The sequence below is a fragment of the Somniosus microcephalus genome, chromosome 3, assembly GCF_052327205.1.
Source record: "Somniosus microcephalus isolate GS21.2 chromosome 3, FLI_Smic_1.0, whole genome shotgun sequence".
Taxonomy (NCBI): Eukaryota; Metazoa; Chordata; class Chondrichthyes; order Squaliformes; family Somniosidae; genus Somniosus; species Somniosus microcephalus.
The window spans coordinates 302679289-302696632 of NC_140989.1; the positions used below are offsets into that span (position 1 = coordinate 302679289).

The 17344-nt window shown below is 42.0% G+C and overlaps 1 protein-coding gene across 13 annotated transcripts in view; it reads left to right on the forward strand.

Annotated features, from left to right (window-relative positions):
* The window catches only part of nfia (nuclear factor I/A), an 885553-nt gene that overhangs the window by 715521 nt on the left and 152688 nt on the right, over positions 1-17344 (forward strand). For all 13 annotated transcript variants that reach the window (XM_085982852.1, XM_085982857.1, XM_085982863.1 and 10 more), the window contains one exon: positions 1060-1187. In XM_085982852.1, the coding sequence (XP_085838978.1) occupies positions 1060-1187 (128 nt within the window). The remainder of the gene's footprint in view (positions 1-1059; positions 1188-17344) is intronic.

Consider the following 17344-nt stretch of genomic DNA (forward strand, 5'->3'; position numbering starts at 1 on the left):
CATTACTGTTGAATAAGTTACGCCTGCATTATTGCTGCACGAAGCAATAAATGCATCTCGGAAGTGCAAACCTATAAGCTAAAATGCCTTTTTACTGTTTTTTTCAAATGTTATTTTTTTTCTCATTAATGTTTAAATTCTTTCTTCTTTCCTTTAGTTCAGACAATGAACAAAATTTTAAAGAGCTCCTCTCCCTGAAATTCAAGCAGAAAACGTAGCTCTTGAATTTAAAATGCCTAATTGTCTAAATGTTGAACAGCTTATTCAAAGAAATGTAATAAACAAATAAAAATTGTCCTGAGCTAATACACATTGCAACAATACAAGCTTTCAACAAGTGACCTTTCTGAATATTGGCTGTGGTATTATAATTTTAGTAGAGACTGGAATAGCAAAGCTTCCTTTGAGTTTATTGAAGTTTCTATCAGCAGAGGTAATTGTTAAAAACATCACTTGTTTGCTTACTTCTCGCCTATCAGTATTACCTCAAAAATAACACTTTTGGTAACAGCTTGTAGAAGAGAAATAATAGCCAGGAAAGAAGTGAAGAGGTAGACCAAAAGATACCACTTACTGGAACCATAATTCTTTGATAAGCCAAAGTAATGATCTTTACCTGCAGTGCGGAATATTTTACCATATATCTCTAGTGCATTAACTGCTTCCACTGTAACATTCTGTGGTGTGCATTAACCTTCTATGTGACCCGTGCTGTGTATAGTTCCCTCTCTAATCAAGAAACTAGGTTTTTAAAAAAAGTAATTGTAAGCGCAAACTATAGAATACTTTTTTGTATGGATACCAGAGATAGTCTCCTAGAAGAGGGCCAGTGTAAATGGATTGAATGAGACTGTAGTCCAAACAGGATCTGGTATATACAAATTGAACATGACTGTGCAGTCTTGACAGGGTCTAGTGGATGTGGATTGAACATGAGTTTGGAGGTTGTGACAGGCTCTAATGTATAGAGATTAAATATGACACTGTGGCCCTAACGTGGTCTAATATACGTGGGTCGAGCATGGCTGCACAGTCCTGACATTCATCTCCCTGTTGCAGTTCTACAAAGCGCCACAAATCTATGGAAGATGAAATGGACAGCCCTGGTGAAGAACCTTTTTATACCAACCAAGGTCGATCTCCAGGGAGTGGCAGTCAGTCCAGTGGTTGGCATGAGGTGGAGCCAGGTAAGCAGCCAATTGATTCTCCGACAAATGATTGGCAGCCACAGCTGATTGTTTTTGGGAAGTATCTATCATATTTAAAGGGATAAGGGCCCTTTTTGTTGACCCATTTTGACTGTAATGTAAAATGTATCAAAATGCTGAAGTATAATTCCTTTTTAAAACACTGCTGCAGTTGTTAAAAATAGTAAGTTAACTGAAATGTTACGAGGTACATTTTTATAAGAGCCATAAATAACCTTCAGGGCTTGTCTTTGAAATTATCTGTCTGAACTATTGACAGAATTTCCTAGTGATTCTGAGTCCACAGGTAACTTTCAATTCTATTTTTGGTCAGGAAAATTATTTAAGCTGTTATTTTATTTATTTTCATATTTGCATCATTGCCCACCAGCAAGTCACTGTAAGTAACATAATCCATTTCCAATTGTTAATTTGTACTTGGGACAGTGTTTTGAACTGTCTGAAAGCCAAAAACAGACGCACAGCATTTTTGATTTGTGATCTTAAGAACAGCCTGTGCAAGACAATGATGGGTGTTTTTGGCACGTTCACTTGGAATTTAACAAAGCTAATGAATTATGGGACAATGAAGTTGGTATTCCTGTCCAAGTCATTTCTTCCCTTTGGGTTTTAGATACAGGAATTGATTATGTGGCATTGTTACCTCTGGTGTCCCCCAAGGATCTATCCTTGATCCCCTCCTGTTTCTTATCTACATGCTGCCCCTTGGTGACATCATCCGAAAACACAGCGTCATTTCCACATGTACGCTGATAACACCCAGCTCTACCCACCACCACCTCTCTCGACCCCTCCACTGTCTCTAAATTGTCAGACTGCTTGTCCGACATCCAGTTCTGGATCAGCAGAAATTTCCTCCAGCTAAATATTGGGAAGACCGAAGCCACTGTCTTCAGTCCCCGCTGCAAACTCCGTTCCCTAACAACCGACTCCATCCCTCTCCCTAGCATCTGTCTGAGGCTGAACCAGACTGTTCGCAACCTTGGTGTCATATTTTACCCTGAAATGAGCTTCTGACCACATATCCACATATCCGCAGCATAACTAAGACCACCTATTTCCATCTCCGTATCATCGCCCGACTCTGCCCCTGCTTCAGCTCATCCGCTGCTGATACCCTCATCCATGCCTTTATTACCTCCATTCCAACGCACTCCTGGCTGGCCTCCCACGTTCTACCCTCCATAAACTTGAGGTCATCCAGAACTCGGCTGCCCGTATCCTAATTCTCTCCAAGTCCCGTTCACCCGCCACTCCTGTGCTCACCGACCTACATTGGCTCCCGGTTAAGCAACGCCTCGATTTAAAAATTCTCATCCTTGTTTTCAAATCCCTCCATGGCCTTGCCCCTCCCTATCTCTGTAATCTCCTCCAACCCACAGCCCCTCCCTGAGATATTTGCACTCCTCTAATTCTGCCCTCTGGAGCATCCCCGATTTTAATCGCTCAACCATTGGTGGCTGTGCCTTCAGCTGTCAAGGCCCTAAGCTCTGGAATCCTCTCCGCCTCTCTACTGCTCTTTCCTCCCTTTAAGACGCTCCTTACAACCTACCTCCTCTTCTGTCCTAATTTCTCCTTTTGTGGCTTGGTATCAAATTTTGTTTTATAGCACTCCTGTGAAGTGCCTTGGGATGTTTCACTACCTTAGAGGCGCTATAGAAATACAAGTTGTTGTTAAGGAAATGCACGTATTGAGCCTTACAGGAATGACTAAGAAAGCATTGTCATGGCCAAAATCACATATGTATCGTTGTATTTTAATGTAGATTGCGGGGGTGTGGGGGGGGGGCTGTGGAGGGTTTGGCTTGTTTATGATTTTGCATAATGATGAAAATAGCAGCCAATGCTGTCCAGCCTTGTCTATACAAAGTTTAGGTGCTCCATAGTGTATTGGTATACCAGTGTGTTATACCATGGAGGATGTCGGATAGGAGAGTATCAATTTGATTCTCTGCCAATTAATTTTCAATCACAGCCAGGCTGTTTCAGCAAAATCCCAAACAGAAAAGAGATGCTTCCCAGGTGAAGGTGAAGCAAATAGACTGCTGAATTAACCTGCATTATTCTTATGCATTTATTTTGGCTTGAGTGGCATTGGCGCAGGCCGAAGGTCTGGCTGTCTGCTCACACTGTTGGTTGAGGAAGGAGGGAATTGTTGAGCAAAATAACAGAAGGCTGAAAATCCCAAACCTTGGTATAAATATGGTTGTTGGTAATGTAATAATGTGAGTAAGTAACCTAAATATCAGCACACAGTTAAATTTTCAAAAGGTGTGTTTTTGAGATGATCTGATGCATTGGAAGAAAGGGATACCAGACCAGTAAATGCTCTTCCACATATATCATTGCACATGTCAGTTGTGTGAAAGGGGACCAGAGGTGAATGTACACATGGGTAAATATTCTTGCTGTTGAAATATGGGACTTTACAATTCCAGAAAAGGACACTTCATTTTTTTTTAGATCCTGATTATAGCTCCCTATATTGTTTGTTTTCTTGCTTACAAAATAAGAAAGTAATCAACAATTAGAATTAGAGTAAGGTAAAGTCACTGCAAAGCATCAATGCTGTCAACATCAAAACATGCCTGGTGTCATAAATTCCTAAATTAGGGGTCATAAGTATAAGATAGTCACTAATAAATCCAATAAGGAATTTGTAGTTGAGGCAAATAGTATAGATGCATTTCAGGGGAAGCTAGATGTACATGAGGGAGAAAGGAGTAGAAGGTATTGCTGATAGGGTTAGATGAAGTAAGGTGGGAGGAGGCTTGTGTGGAGCATAAACACCGGCATAGACCAGTTGGGCCGAATGGCCTGTTTCTGTGCTGTAATTTCTATGTAATTCTGCGTAATATGGATGATTACTTTGGGTAAGCATATTATTATTAAAAATGGTTGGGGCTTTTCCAGACACACCCATTTATACACTTGCCCAAAATGGCTAGCAGAACTAAACACTTTTTCAATTCCAAGACACAACTGTTTACACTGTTGCTGGCAAATCCATGAGTACAAACACTCGAGTAAGGTCAGCACAGTTTGTCAGCCGCAGCAGAATCCTGACATATGGTAAAAACTCAATATTAAGAACCATTTAGCTGATCTGGATGAGTTACTTCGAACGAGGGCTGTCTACATTTGTTTCACTGTAACTTTAGCTGGAGTTGGCTGCCTGTTAAGTGCACTTAGTGATACGTGCAGTCTGCTCTCAACACCTGAGCCGCCAATAGTCTGTGTGACAACTAGTAGCAGCTTATTTCATCCCCTGATATTAAATTACAGTGTTTACTCTCTAAATGGGAGTATAAACAAAACGGTAAGAGTTCTTCTGTTTGATAAGACATTTCAAAGGATACATTGGTGTAAGCAAGAGGAAAGTACTCGTCCTACCTGCGAGTATTCAATTGTTTTTAAATTCTTCAACCTGGTAGGGGAGAATATCTCTCCCCCCCCCCCCTCCGCCCCCTTCCTCTTCTAAAGGCACTAGATCATACCGGGTACAATTCTATAGGTGCTGCCCACCATCTATTACCTTGCCCATTCTAGCCATTCTTCCTGTACAAGCCTAGGCGGTGAGTGTTGGCAAGCTCTTTAACTATGAGGGACTCGAGGCCAATGCTCTCCTTACGGGCATTCACACATGCACTTTCCAGCAGGTGTCACCAGCTAGTAATCAGGAGCAGGTTCCTGGCTGATGTTTTATCCACCTCTAGCCCAAGCTTAGGCTAATTGCACCATCTGATCTGATAACACGCAACTTGATACAGACTGAAAATCAACCTTGAAATCTTCTTGTTCTGTATGGCGTAGTGCCACATAGGCAGTGTGCTTACAAACTGAGTCATCAGGGAGTTCCAGGAGTAGTTTTTGGTTTGTAATTGCCTCCCACACTCTAAGTGACCCAACATTTCAGCACACAACACAAAGGAGTGACAAGCTATGATCCCCATTGAGTCGGTGTAACAGCTTTTTGATTGAGCTCTTGACTGACGTGAGCTAAGTGGATCTTCACTTATTTCTCAATGTGAAATGTTTGGTCTGCATGAAAGTTTGGAGGGAAGCAATTGAAATGAATATTTCTCTCCATGTACAAGAGATTTGAAAATATAATTCATATTGAGTACTTTAATGGGAGGGTGCATTTTACAGTAAATTCTCATATTACTGAAACCTGTTCTATTATTTCTATTAAACTATTTCTGAGAAACCAATTGCTCTCGTGAATAGTGCTAATTGATACTGTGGGATCAATCCAGAAGTATATTATGGTGTGGAATTATTTGCCCTGAATTGATTGATTGCCTGTGGCCGTTCCCATGATTACCAAGCAACACTGGCACTGAAGAAAATGAACCAACTGTAGTGACATGTCATGGTATCTGAGGTTCCTTGCCTGTTTGGACCAGTTGGAAGCTGTACAGAACTGTCCAACTTAGCCGCTGCTTGAGATGAAACATCACTTACAAAGAACTTGCTATTTTTAGAGCTTAAGGAACCTTATGGTGTAAGGCAAATAAATTCATAATTTTATTACTGAAAGTTCAGGGGGGAGATTCTTAAACGTTCTTAATGTTTTCAATATTTATTTTGTAATCATTTCTGATTAAGTTTTCAACACCCAAATGGGGAGAAAAAGCCCTTTCCAAGGCTTAGCTGGTGTCAGAGGGGTAACCTTGCAACTTCTCACTGCTGACGAGAAGTCTTGTCTGCCAGAAGTGCGTATCAGAAATTCAGACGCATGCTGCCCATGATTTTCCAACCATTAAATTAAATGTTTCAAAACTCATGCATAGCGTGATCCTGAATTTTCAGAAAGTGCTGTCAGCATGTGAGGTGCCCCACCGCGCTGCAAAGTCAGAAACTTGCCCGTTACATTTATGTATTTCTGATGTGTTCTTCTAATACACAATATTTAAATCTATTCCTATTAAAGATATATAGTAGCTCCTATTCTCAAATTCCTGCTTGGCGTGGAAACATGTGAAACCAAAATATTGACCGACGGAGAGGGTGCTGTAACCCCCCACTGTTCTTGCACACCTCTATCAGTTGGTTGCAGAATGATAATCGGAGATCCCTGGCAGTAGGTCACCTGTTGGCAGAGGAATAATGTGTAGCATGGGGGAGACAGGGAATGTGCAAAAGGGAGACAGTGCAACGGGTAACGTGATTTTTATTAATAGGAGAAAAATGTAAATTTAACTTCAGTCACTTTTAATGGTATCCTTTTTATGAGACCATTTAAAAAAATGAAGCTGTATTTGAGGAGGGGGAATTGCAAATGTGTGAGTGCTGAGTTTATTCCAAAAAAATTTACAATAATCATTGAACGTTTTTATTGCCCCATTATTGTTTATGATCAGACTTAACTACAAGAGGGAGAATTGTCAGATTTTAACTGAAACGTTAGAGGGTTTTGTAATAATGTTGCATCGAAATTATTTTTAGTAATAAGTTTTCTTATTATTCTCAGTTTATATATAGGTGCTGCCCACCATCTATTACCTTGCCCATTCTAGCCATTCTTCACGTACAAGCCTAGGCAGTGAGTGCTGGCAATTATTCTTATTATATCAAAATTACTAAGAATAATTACTATGTATTTCTGATGCATTTCAGAATCTAGCCCTTGTGTATTCATTTTTAAAGTTTATTTTCTCAGTTTCACAGGATTTCCCTTCCCCCGACACCCAAATCTGTTCTAAAGCAGCCACTGGGAGATGCATATGAATGGAAAAAATTGACTCACTGCCCCTGAGGGGCAGCCCTGACTGATACTGGGGACTACCCATTGGGGAAGTGTTGGATATAGAAACCTACTGCTAGCCATGCTGTGCTGCAGTGTGTCTGAACCTATGTTCCATCTAACTACCTTCTTAAACTTTTAAAATATGTACTTATTTTATCTCAGTTTTTCTCAACCAAATATGATTGGAGAACTGTCCACACAATTCTGTCCCTGTCGCTCTTCCTCTGATTTCCTTTTCACTCCTCCCTCTTTCCTTCTGGGGAGATGTTCAGCTTCCAATTCCTACATGACGACAACAGCACAGCTGAAACTTGAAACTGCATCAGACAAATTCACATTCTTTTCACAGTGCATTATCACAGAATCCCCACAATGCAGATAGAGGCCATTTCGGCCCATCGAGCCTGCACCGACACATATCCCACCCTATCCCCGTAACCCCACGTATTTAATCCCCTAACACTAAGGGTCAATTTATCATAGCCAAATCAACCTAACCCGCACATCTTTGGACTGTGGGAGGAAACCGGAGCACCCGGAGGAAACCCACGCAGACACGGAGAATGTGCAAACTCCACACAGAACATTAGTACTGAAGTACCCTGCATTGCAACAAAATCCAAATATCCTTATTTTTCAAACATGATTTTTTTATTTAAAAAGAGTACAAGTAATTATTTGATTATATCTATACCGAATCTTATGGTTTTATCACCTGTTTGTGAAGGTGCTTCATTAAAAATCTTTCTGAAATGCGAGAGGACTTTGTATGTGTGCTGTTGTGTTTCACCTTACATGAAGCAGTCTTGTGTGGGCCAGATGCCATATTGTTATTTACATCAAGCAATAGCATTGTGCCTTATCTGATACAATCACACAATTGTGTCCATTGTTGCAAAGTAACAGTGAGGTGATTGATGTGAATGACCTGTACATTCGCTGGCAACATTGCCTTACCTTGGTGTTTGTTTCCCTGAAAATAAAAGCTGCAATAAAAGGGTTAAGATTAATGCCAGAAATACAATCCACAACATGACTTGGCACAATTAAATCAACAATGGTGCAATTAATGCAGTAATCAAGTACCATTAACATAATCACTGGCAGTACTTTCTGTTGCCGTGTTTACTTGCGTGAGATAAGTCAGCTTGAAGTAGTGTTGATGTAAATTAAATGTGACTTATCTTATTATAAATGTAGTTTGCTTTAGAATTAATCCGCAAAGATAATACGAGTATTTCTAGCATCCTTTATTTAAGCCCATGCGAAAACCAGCATCTCGTAAAATACTGCAAAGATAATTTGATGGAGGCTAAACTAAAGTGGACGAAAGTAAACAAAGGTGTTATCTTAAATAACAACAGAAAATGCTGGAAAAACTCAGCAGGCCAGGCAACATCCGTGGAGAGAGAAACAGAGTCAACGTTTCGGGTCGAAACCCTTCTACAGAACTGAGAGAAAAAAATGCCATGATTCTTGATTCTTGTGTAAGCCTCGATAGTGAGTCTGTTTGACTGCAAGGGATGTCATAGCCAAGCATGATCATCTGATCATGTCCACACCAAATGTGCATATGGGCACTTCTGACAGGGGACACTGGATAACAACTAGGGATGGAATGCTGGCTGATTTTCTGTTCTCTAACCCAGGGCGCTGAGAATAGTTGTAGCACCCAACTGCAGCTCATTCTGGAACACCATTCCCAGTACCTGCACTTGTGTTTGCTTAACAAGCATCTTTTAAATCTAGGATCCCTGAGATCTGGGTCCTGAAGCTCTTTAGCCAAGGCTAGATTTCTCCTGACCCCCATTCAATGTTTGCATCTTCCACCCCTAGCTCCTCCTGGTTACTCAATGCTCTGTGCATTACCCTATGCACACCCCTCAAGCTCACCAACTACTCCTGTGGTTGGCTGTCTCTAGGCTGTGCTTGGTGGGGAGAGAATGAACAGCGTGCCAGCTGTACGGCCCTGAAGCAGAGGGAGGACTTGGTTGCTCTCACTACTCCTTTCCTACCTATGGCTGTGACACACTTAGGAGGCCAGAAAACGAAGAAATGTAAACATGTATATATGAGCAGCACATTGGCCATAGCACTTTCAGTATAAGGTATGGCTTTAAGCATTCAAGTCCCGCATGGGAGACTGGTCAGGAAGGTAAGAGCCCATGGGATCCAGGGCAATTTGGCACATTGGATCCAAAATTGGCTTAGTGGCAGGAGGCAGAGGGTGATGGTCGAAGGTTGTTTTTGTGACTGGAAGCCTGTGTCCAGTGGTGTACCGCAGGGATCGGTGCTGGGTCCCTTGCTGTTTGTAGTGTACATTAATGATTTAGATATGAATGTAGGAGGTATGATCAGTAAGTTCGCAGATGACATGAAAATTGGTGGAGTGGTAAATAGCGAGGAGGGAAGCCTCAGGCTACAGGACGATATAGACGGGATGGTCAGATGGGCAGAACAGTGGCAAATGAAATTTAACCCTGAAAAGTGTGAGGTGATGCATTTTGGGAGGACTAACAAGGCAAGGGAATACACAATGAATGGTAGGATCCTAGGAAGGACAGAGGATCAGAGGGACCTTGGTGTGCATGTACATAGATCCCTGAAGGCAGCAGGACAGGTAGATAAGGTGGTTAAAAAGGCATATGGGATACTTGCCTTCATTAGCCGAGGCACAGACTATAAGAGCAGGGAGGTTATGATGATGCTGTACAAAACGCTAGTTAGGCCACAGCTGGAATACTGTGTGCAGTTCTGGTTGCCACACTAAGGAAGGATGTGATTGCATTAGAGAGGGTACAGAGGAGATTCACCAGGATGTTACCTGGGCTGGAGCGTTTCAGCTATGAAGAGAGACTGCACAGGCTTGGATGTTTTCCTTAGAGCAGAGAAGGCTGAGGGGGGACCTGATTGAGGTGTACAAAATTATATGGGGCATATATAGGGTAGCTAGAAAGGAACTTTTCCCCTTAGTAGAGGGGTCAGTAACCAGGGGGCATAGTTTCAAGGTAAGGGGCAGGAGGTTTAGAGGGGATTTGAGGAAAAACTTTTTCACCCAGAGGGTGGTTGGAATCTGGAACTCACTGCCTGAAAGGGTGGTAGAGGCAGGAACCCTCACAACATTCAAGAAGCATTTAGATGAGCACTTGAAACGCCATAGCATACAAGGCTACGGACCAAGTGCTGGAAAATGGAATTAGAATAGATAGGGCTTGATGGCCGGCGCAGACATGATGGGCCGAAGGGCATCTTTCTGTGCTGTACAACTCTATGACTATAATAATCATGCTCTGTTGAGGGTTATGTGGAATGCTCAAAACCACAAATAAAAGCAGTGAAACCACTAAGATTCTAGTTGCTCTTACCTTTTCCCCTCAAAAGTGCATGTTGGCCACAGGTTAGATACCGCAGCAATGGTAGCATTTGGAGCACTACAAATGGCCTCTGTGATCTTGGGCTATGAAGGAAAGAAGTTACTAAGAGTTCCTAATCCTGATCACTCCACTGTCTAAACTCAGCATGGCCATTTGGGTGGTATACCAAAGAGCTACTGGTGCCCAGCATAAATCCTCACCTTTAGGAGAGGCGGGTAAAGACTTGAGGGATGTACAAAGCTTTAAATGTGGCAGAACAATATTACCTTGGTCATCAAAGAGTTAACCAGCCATATGGAAAGCCCATTTTGCAGCTGTAGCTCCTTTGAGAAAAATGATAAACTGTAACTAAAACAAGCTGAGCCTTTTTCATGGGTCAGCAGGCAGAGAATGTTTACATTTGAATATTTTATGGAAAGAATTTAGTATCATTAAATGGCACACCAGTCGGACTGTTTAACTTGAATCCTCTGCTTTAGGGATAAAGCGCATAGAGGGTGAATTTCCAAAGAGATTTTCCCACATGTTTCCCATAACTTGGCCGGAAGAGCCGCAGAAACCACAGGAAAATGGCATAAACGGCATTTGTCTGGCATTCCCACAACTCTGCTGAAGTTACGGCGAACCTGTAGGAAAACTTCCACGGAAAGTCACTCCCATAGCCCCGTAATGTGTGTGTGTGCAGTTCCACTTTTAGACATATTTTAGTCATGAATGCAGTCGGGGGGCTGGAGGTTACAGATACACCACACGTCGTTAATACTGTATCATTAAGTTGTCAAAGCGAGTGACACAGCACAGAAACACAAGCCTTAATCCCTCCAAAGATAAGAAAAATATTATCTTGAAAGCCCCAGCTCCAAGCCCAGCAAAATATGAAAACTTATCTTCCAAGTTGGTTCCTGACGTCTTTTACTGTGCCCCTCTGATTTCTTTTAGCCTGTGGTATTGCTTTTTTCCCACCATGACTGAGAGTAAATGGCCTGAAATGTTAACTTATGGAGGTGACTGTTATCTGTCATTGGCTACAACTACACTCTGCTGACTCCTATAAGCTGCAGTTTTGCTCTGCTCCTTATCCTTTTCAAATACCTACTTGTATTCCTAATGCACTGAGGCCCCCAGCAAGATAAACACGAGCATTTGAATATTCCACGAGTGCAGTGGTATGCTTCATCCAGCACTCGGCAAAACAAATCCGACCTGGTCAGTTCAGATCATGGAAAGATATTAAGCAATTAAATCAAGCTGTTAAAAATAAAACTGGTGCAACGGGTCACCTTTTGAAAGAGGCAGGTAAGTTATCCCTTCATCAGGGGCATACCCAAAACATTAAACTATCTGGGGGTGAAATTGGTCTTTGGCAATAGTGCAAAACGGGCAATAGTAAATCGAGTGGGGTGTAAAACGAGCTGCCTACTCCATATCGCCCAGTTCTCGCTACCACCGAATTCCAATTTCACACACTTTTCTCTTTCACATGCTGAGCAATCTGCTTTGTATTTTATTTTTATTTCAAATTTCATCATTCAAATTTCTCTTTATCTCTCCATTGAAGGTATTGTTTTTGTCCTGAGCCAGTCAAAACCAATGTTCATTTTTTTTTGTTTTCACAACAACTAAAAAGCTGTCCCCACACGTTAAGGTTCCTGTTTCACAGATTCTTGCTACAATATGGTCTGGCACTAAGATTTACCAGTAATGATGACTTTCCTCAATTATATGAAACTTTTTATTTCTTGTGATGGTAAACGATCCCTATCCCATGGTAAATTTCATAAACCAATTCGGCCTGCATTCAGCATGAGTAAACACTTGTATAATTCATTCAGAACTGTATCACTCGTGAGCTCCAATTTTATGGCAAAGTATTTACTAATAGTAGTAGCAGATGCTGGCTACTTGAAGTCTCATGACCTCAAGAGAAAATCCTGAATGAAGATGCCTCAATGGGAAGAGGGAATTTTCAACATTTTGGGAGGGAAAGCAGGTGTGGGCATTCCTGATTTTGTTGGAGTAAAATCCTGAAGCTCTGGAGCAAAATTATATTTTTGTTTTTATATTTTTTACGCTCGCTTTTACTGTAGACTCATTCAAGCCAAATGTTATTCTGGACAATGTGAACAAAACTATCTAATTCAGTGGTTCTCAATTCTTTTCTGTCTGAGGTTCACCAAAAAAACTTTCAACCTCCCACACCGCTCTAATTAAGGATATTGTAGTGGTAAAAGAAGTGCTTCCCGCTCCTCTTCCACTTCTGTTTTTCACTCTCTCTTCTGTTAATTCTATTTCTGTTTCTTTCCTTCTCCACTTCTATTTCTTGCTCTCTCTTCCTATTCTATTTCATTTTCTACTTTACTTGTTTCTCTTTTTCCGCTTCTGCAAAAAAATCCTTTCCCCTCTACCTCCTATAGCATTAGAGCTACGTGTCACATGGGGGACAGCGGAGAGCAGCATAGAGAACATCCAGATGAGTCTTTCAGTCAGCCAGGGAGGGGGACTTTTGAAAAAGCCAGGGAGCATGTTTCTAATGCAGTGACAGCAGGAATCTAAAAGGAAAATTGACAACCTGCTTGCACTAAATGTTGGCTACAATTGCTGAGCCTCTCCAGTAGTGGTGCGCTAGTGTTTACCACTGCTATTTCGTCAAAGTATCTCCGCTGTTGAACTGCATTTTGTTAGACTGAAGACAAAAATGGCATGGGCCTATTTTGATGGACCAATAAGGGTGACACTGAGTTGCCCTGGTGCTACCTAACAACAATCAGCACAACAAGTGCCCCTTTAAGGGCACCACGAATATAATAAACAAACATATGGTCCAATCAAACTAAAAGATGCCAAAATAAGCAACAAAGTCCCAACAAAACCACAAGGAACCTTACCAACTGAATCCTCATGTTGTCAGTGTCTATGCGATGCTCTGTTTCCTGCGGTGTCTACCGGTCATGGATGACCTCTAGGAGACCCCATTCTCCCTCTCCAAGGCCACCCGGGCACAGGCAATACAGCAGAAGAGAGGCAGGCAGCCAGGACCAACTCCCCCAATGGGCTGCACCTATCTTTGACCTGTAACTTGCCATCTTGGCCAGTCCCAGGAGCAGAACCATAAGAAGGTTCTCTGACCTACACCTACCCGACACCCCCATTCCCCCCCGGGCCCCCTCCCACTCCCACAGGGAGCAACAAAAGACAGCTAGTAAAGGAAGACCAGTAGATTGTTTTTTAAATACCTAGTGCCACAATGCAAGCATCACATTCTGGCTTCCTCTCCAGCTCCTGTGAGACTTATATCACCTAGCACTAGTTTCAAATGTTCAGGAAGTGGACATTTGAATGGGCAGTTATGACATTTTAAAATGTTAAAAAATCTATATTGTTTGGCACAAATTCACAAAAAATGCAAATTTGTGACAGGATAGCCACCCCTAGAACTAGAAAAGGGTTGGCTTACTGCAAATATTTCCTTGCTGGCTTGGTTTCTGAATGGCAATCTTGGGGAAAGTCTGCTATTGAGACCGTCTGCTACATGCTGCCAGCTTGAAGAAAATGTTAGGAAGTGAGTGAGTGTATTTGGGTGTAAAGGGGAAGCAGATAGAGGCTGAATTTTAAGCTTATAAATTCTGAAGCCTTCGTGATCCATATTCAGATTGCAGCAATAATGGATGTCGTCATTTACGGGTCTAGCTCTCTGCTGGCAAAAGCAGACCAAGAATGACAGAGGATGTAGCCAGCCAGGTACAGAACAGCTCCGTCACCTCCATACAATGGGGACCAGTTCAAACACTGACCCAGATGTGACCCAAAACAGCTTGATTTGTATTTCACTGTGTAGAAATGGTTCTGCAGTAAAGGATTTCTGTAGCTGATACTATCAGATTGTGTTTTTTTTCTACATCTCATATCCCCAACTTCGATCATATTGACTGCCTGGGCTTAACTATACCAATTCCCAGTCTCGGTCACATTACAGCTGAGTTGCAGTTTTCATCAAATCCTGTGGATTCCCAACCCTGGAGATAACGTAATAGAGCAAGCTATTATTAAGCAATCATTACCTTGCTCCTCTTTATAACTGTTTAAGGAAGAAATTGTGAACATATTTTCGTAAGTCTTTTAATAATAACCAGCATTGTGATATTGCAGAGTCTTGTGTTTAAAATGAAGTATGAAATCTGACTTTGCAGCAAGATGGGAAGGATTGCATGGGATAAATTGTGGCTGTCTGATATAGAAGCAGACTTTTTTGAAAATGCAAGGGTATTCTGCTTTTTAAAACATATCTAAAAAAGTATAAGAAAAAACGTTCAAATTAAACTGTTGGATAACGTTGTATAAAAGCATTTTATTATACAAGTTGAGGTGGAATGCCCTGCGCAATTTTTTTAAATATGAAAATAGGCATCATATTTTCATAGATTTTCCACTGGAAAATATGAATTATTTGTTGTTTCATATCTCAGTGCAACTATATCGCCTTCTGCTTGAATAGTAATTCCATTTCCTATTTTTCCTCCCTTTTGAAAAGTACATGTGAGTAGATTCTTGTAAATATCCTGAAAAAACTCTTGTTTATAAGATAGTGTTATAGACCAGCAGACGGTTTTGTCACGTATCCTAGTACAACTACAAGGGTAATATGAAGGGCATGTGTTGTCCTGTAGTTCTGGTTTATAAGCCCGAAAGTCATAAATACTAGGGCGATGAACTTTGGTATGAATGCACACCTAGGACTCTAAGCCCAAAGTGAAAACTAGTGCACAGGTACGGATACAGACTCTGCGGTTGCCCATAAAACTTGGGTCTCTTTTATACCATACCAGAATGTTCCAAATTTCTCGAACACTGCAGTTTGCAATTGACTGAAAATGAATGTTCTGCACAAATAGCTGCTTTATTAAGTGCCAAAAGGGTCAGGATTCAAGGTAAACCTGAGAATGCAAATTAAATTGGTTCAAGGGTAGGAAGTGTCGGTACTTGTTGGAGGGGTTATGTTGAAGTGGGGAGAAATGCTGAGTGAGGTGCCCCAGGGATTGATATCAAAACCCCTAGTGTTTCTAATTTACAAAGACTGGGATTCGGAAACTTGATGCAAACTAGTCAAATTAGCAGATGATCCCAAATCCGGAGAAACAGTTGAATCTGAGGGAGCAGCTCAGGAACTATAAAGTGACTTGGAAAAAGCATGTAAGTAGGTGGAACAATGGCAGATGAAATTTAATATAGAAGTAAAAATTAAAAGCAGAATTTTTTAGTTCAGGAGATCAGCCCTTCTTGCCTGTGTTGAATTTGGGACCTCTTGGGGAGTGATGCTACAGTCCCATATTCCTGCTTTCTTCCCAAACTAATATTGTTTTCCTGCAAATACGAAGAAAAAAATGGGTATCATAAGTACTGTACAAATGGGGGGGGGGTTAATTTTTAGCTACGGCAGGTGCGGAAAACTGGGGATAGTGGATCAGCTGCCTATTCCGACACCCCGTCCAATTTTCCTTTTCATTATATAGCCAGAATACGAATCAAAGTTGGAGTAAGTCATACACAAACCATGTAGTGTTCTGGCCAGGCCTCATCTTGAGTTCTGGTCCTCAAGCCACACAGGAGGCATTCAAATCCCAGAGACAGTCTAGAGAAGAGCCACAAGACTGATCCCCAGCGTCAAAGGAATGAGTTATGAGGAAAGTGTGGAGAAACTTGACCTTGAAATGAGGTCTCGAGAGCGGATTATAGAGGTGTACGATATAGTAAACTGTATAGAAAAGACAAATCCGGAACACTACTTCAAAATAAACTGACAGTAGGATAAGGAGACACAAGTTCAAACTAGTAACAGGCAAACATAGGACTGATGTCAGGAGAAGTTTTTCTTCACATAGAGGGGTCAGCACATGGAATGGACTTCTGGTTAGCAAAATGGTGATGCAAGTTCTGGACTTGTTCAAGATACAGTTCAGCATTTTGATTGGTGGGGGGGTGAATTGAAGATCGTCCTCATTTGTATCCATCCTGTAATCTTGTGAACCTTTAGTCTTCCGCTGTCATGCGATTCCCAGATTGTGGAGAAGTTGGTTAAAGTGAAACTGCTAACCGATATTTCCATACAGGCATGTAACCCATTATCCTTTGTAATGCTATATAGCCCGAACTTTAACCTCATCTGCTGGGTGGGAATGCAGCGGGTTCGGGTCAGATGCCCATTTTACACCCGCCAGGCGGGTTAGGTTAAAATCGGAGATTATCTGTGGGAAAGAGTTTGTCCTTTTTTTTATTTGTGTGGGCGGCGCTGGCTAGCATTTATTGCCCATCCATAATTGCCCTTGGGAAGGTGGTGGTGAGCCGCCGCCTTGAACCGCTACAGTCCATGTGGTGAAGGTACTCCCACAGTGCTGTTAGAGAGGGAGTTCCAGGATTTGGACCCAGCGACGATGAAGGAACGGCGATATATTTCCAAGTCAGGATGGTGTGTGACTTGGAGGTGATGGTATTCCCATGCACCTGCTGCCCTTGTCCTTCTAGGTGGTAGAGGTCGCGGGTTTGGGAGGTGCTGCCGGAGAAGCCTTGGCGAGTTGCTGCAGTGCATCTTGTAGATGGTACACACTGCAGCCACACACTGCAGCCACGGTGTGCCAGTGGTGGAGGCAGTGAATGTTTAAGGTGGTGAATGGGGTGCCGATCAAGCGGGTTGCTTTGTCCTGGATGGTGTCGAGCTTCTTGAGTGTTGTTGGAGCTGCACTCATCCAGGCAAGTGGAGAGTATTCAATCACACTCCTTACTTGTGCCTTGTAGATGGTGGAAAGGCTTTGGGGAATCAGGAGGTGAGACACTCGCCACAGAATACCCAGCCTCTGACCTGCTCTTGTTGCCACAGTATTTATGTGGTTGGTCCAGTTAAGTTTCTGGTCAATGGTGATCCCCAGGATGTTGATGGTAGGGAGCCAAAAGTCTGTAACAAAATCATAAATCCGCTCATTATACATGGGTTTACAGTTATGTTACACATAGCCCAAATT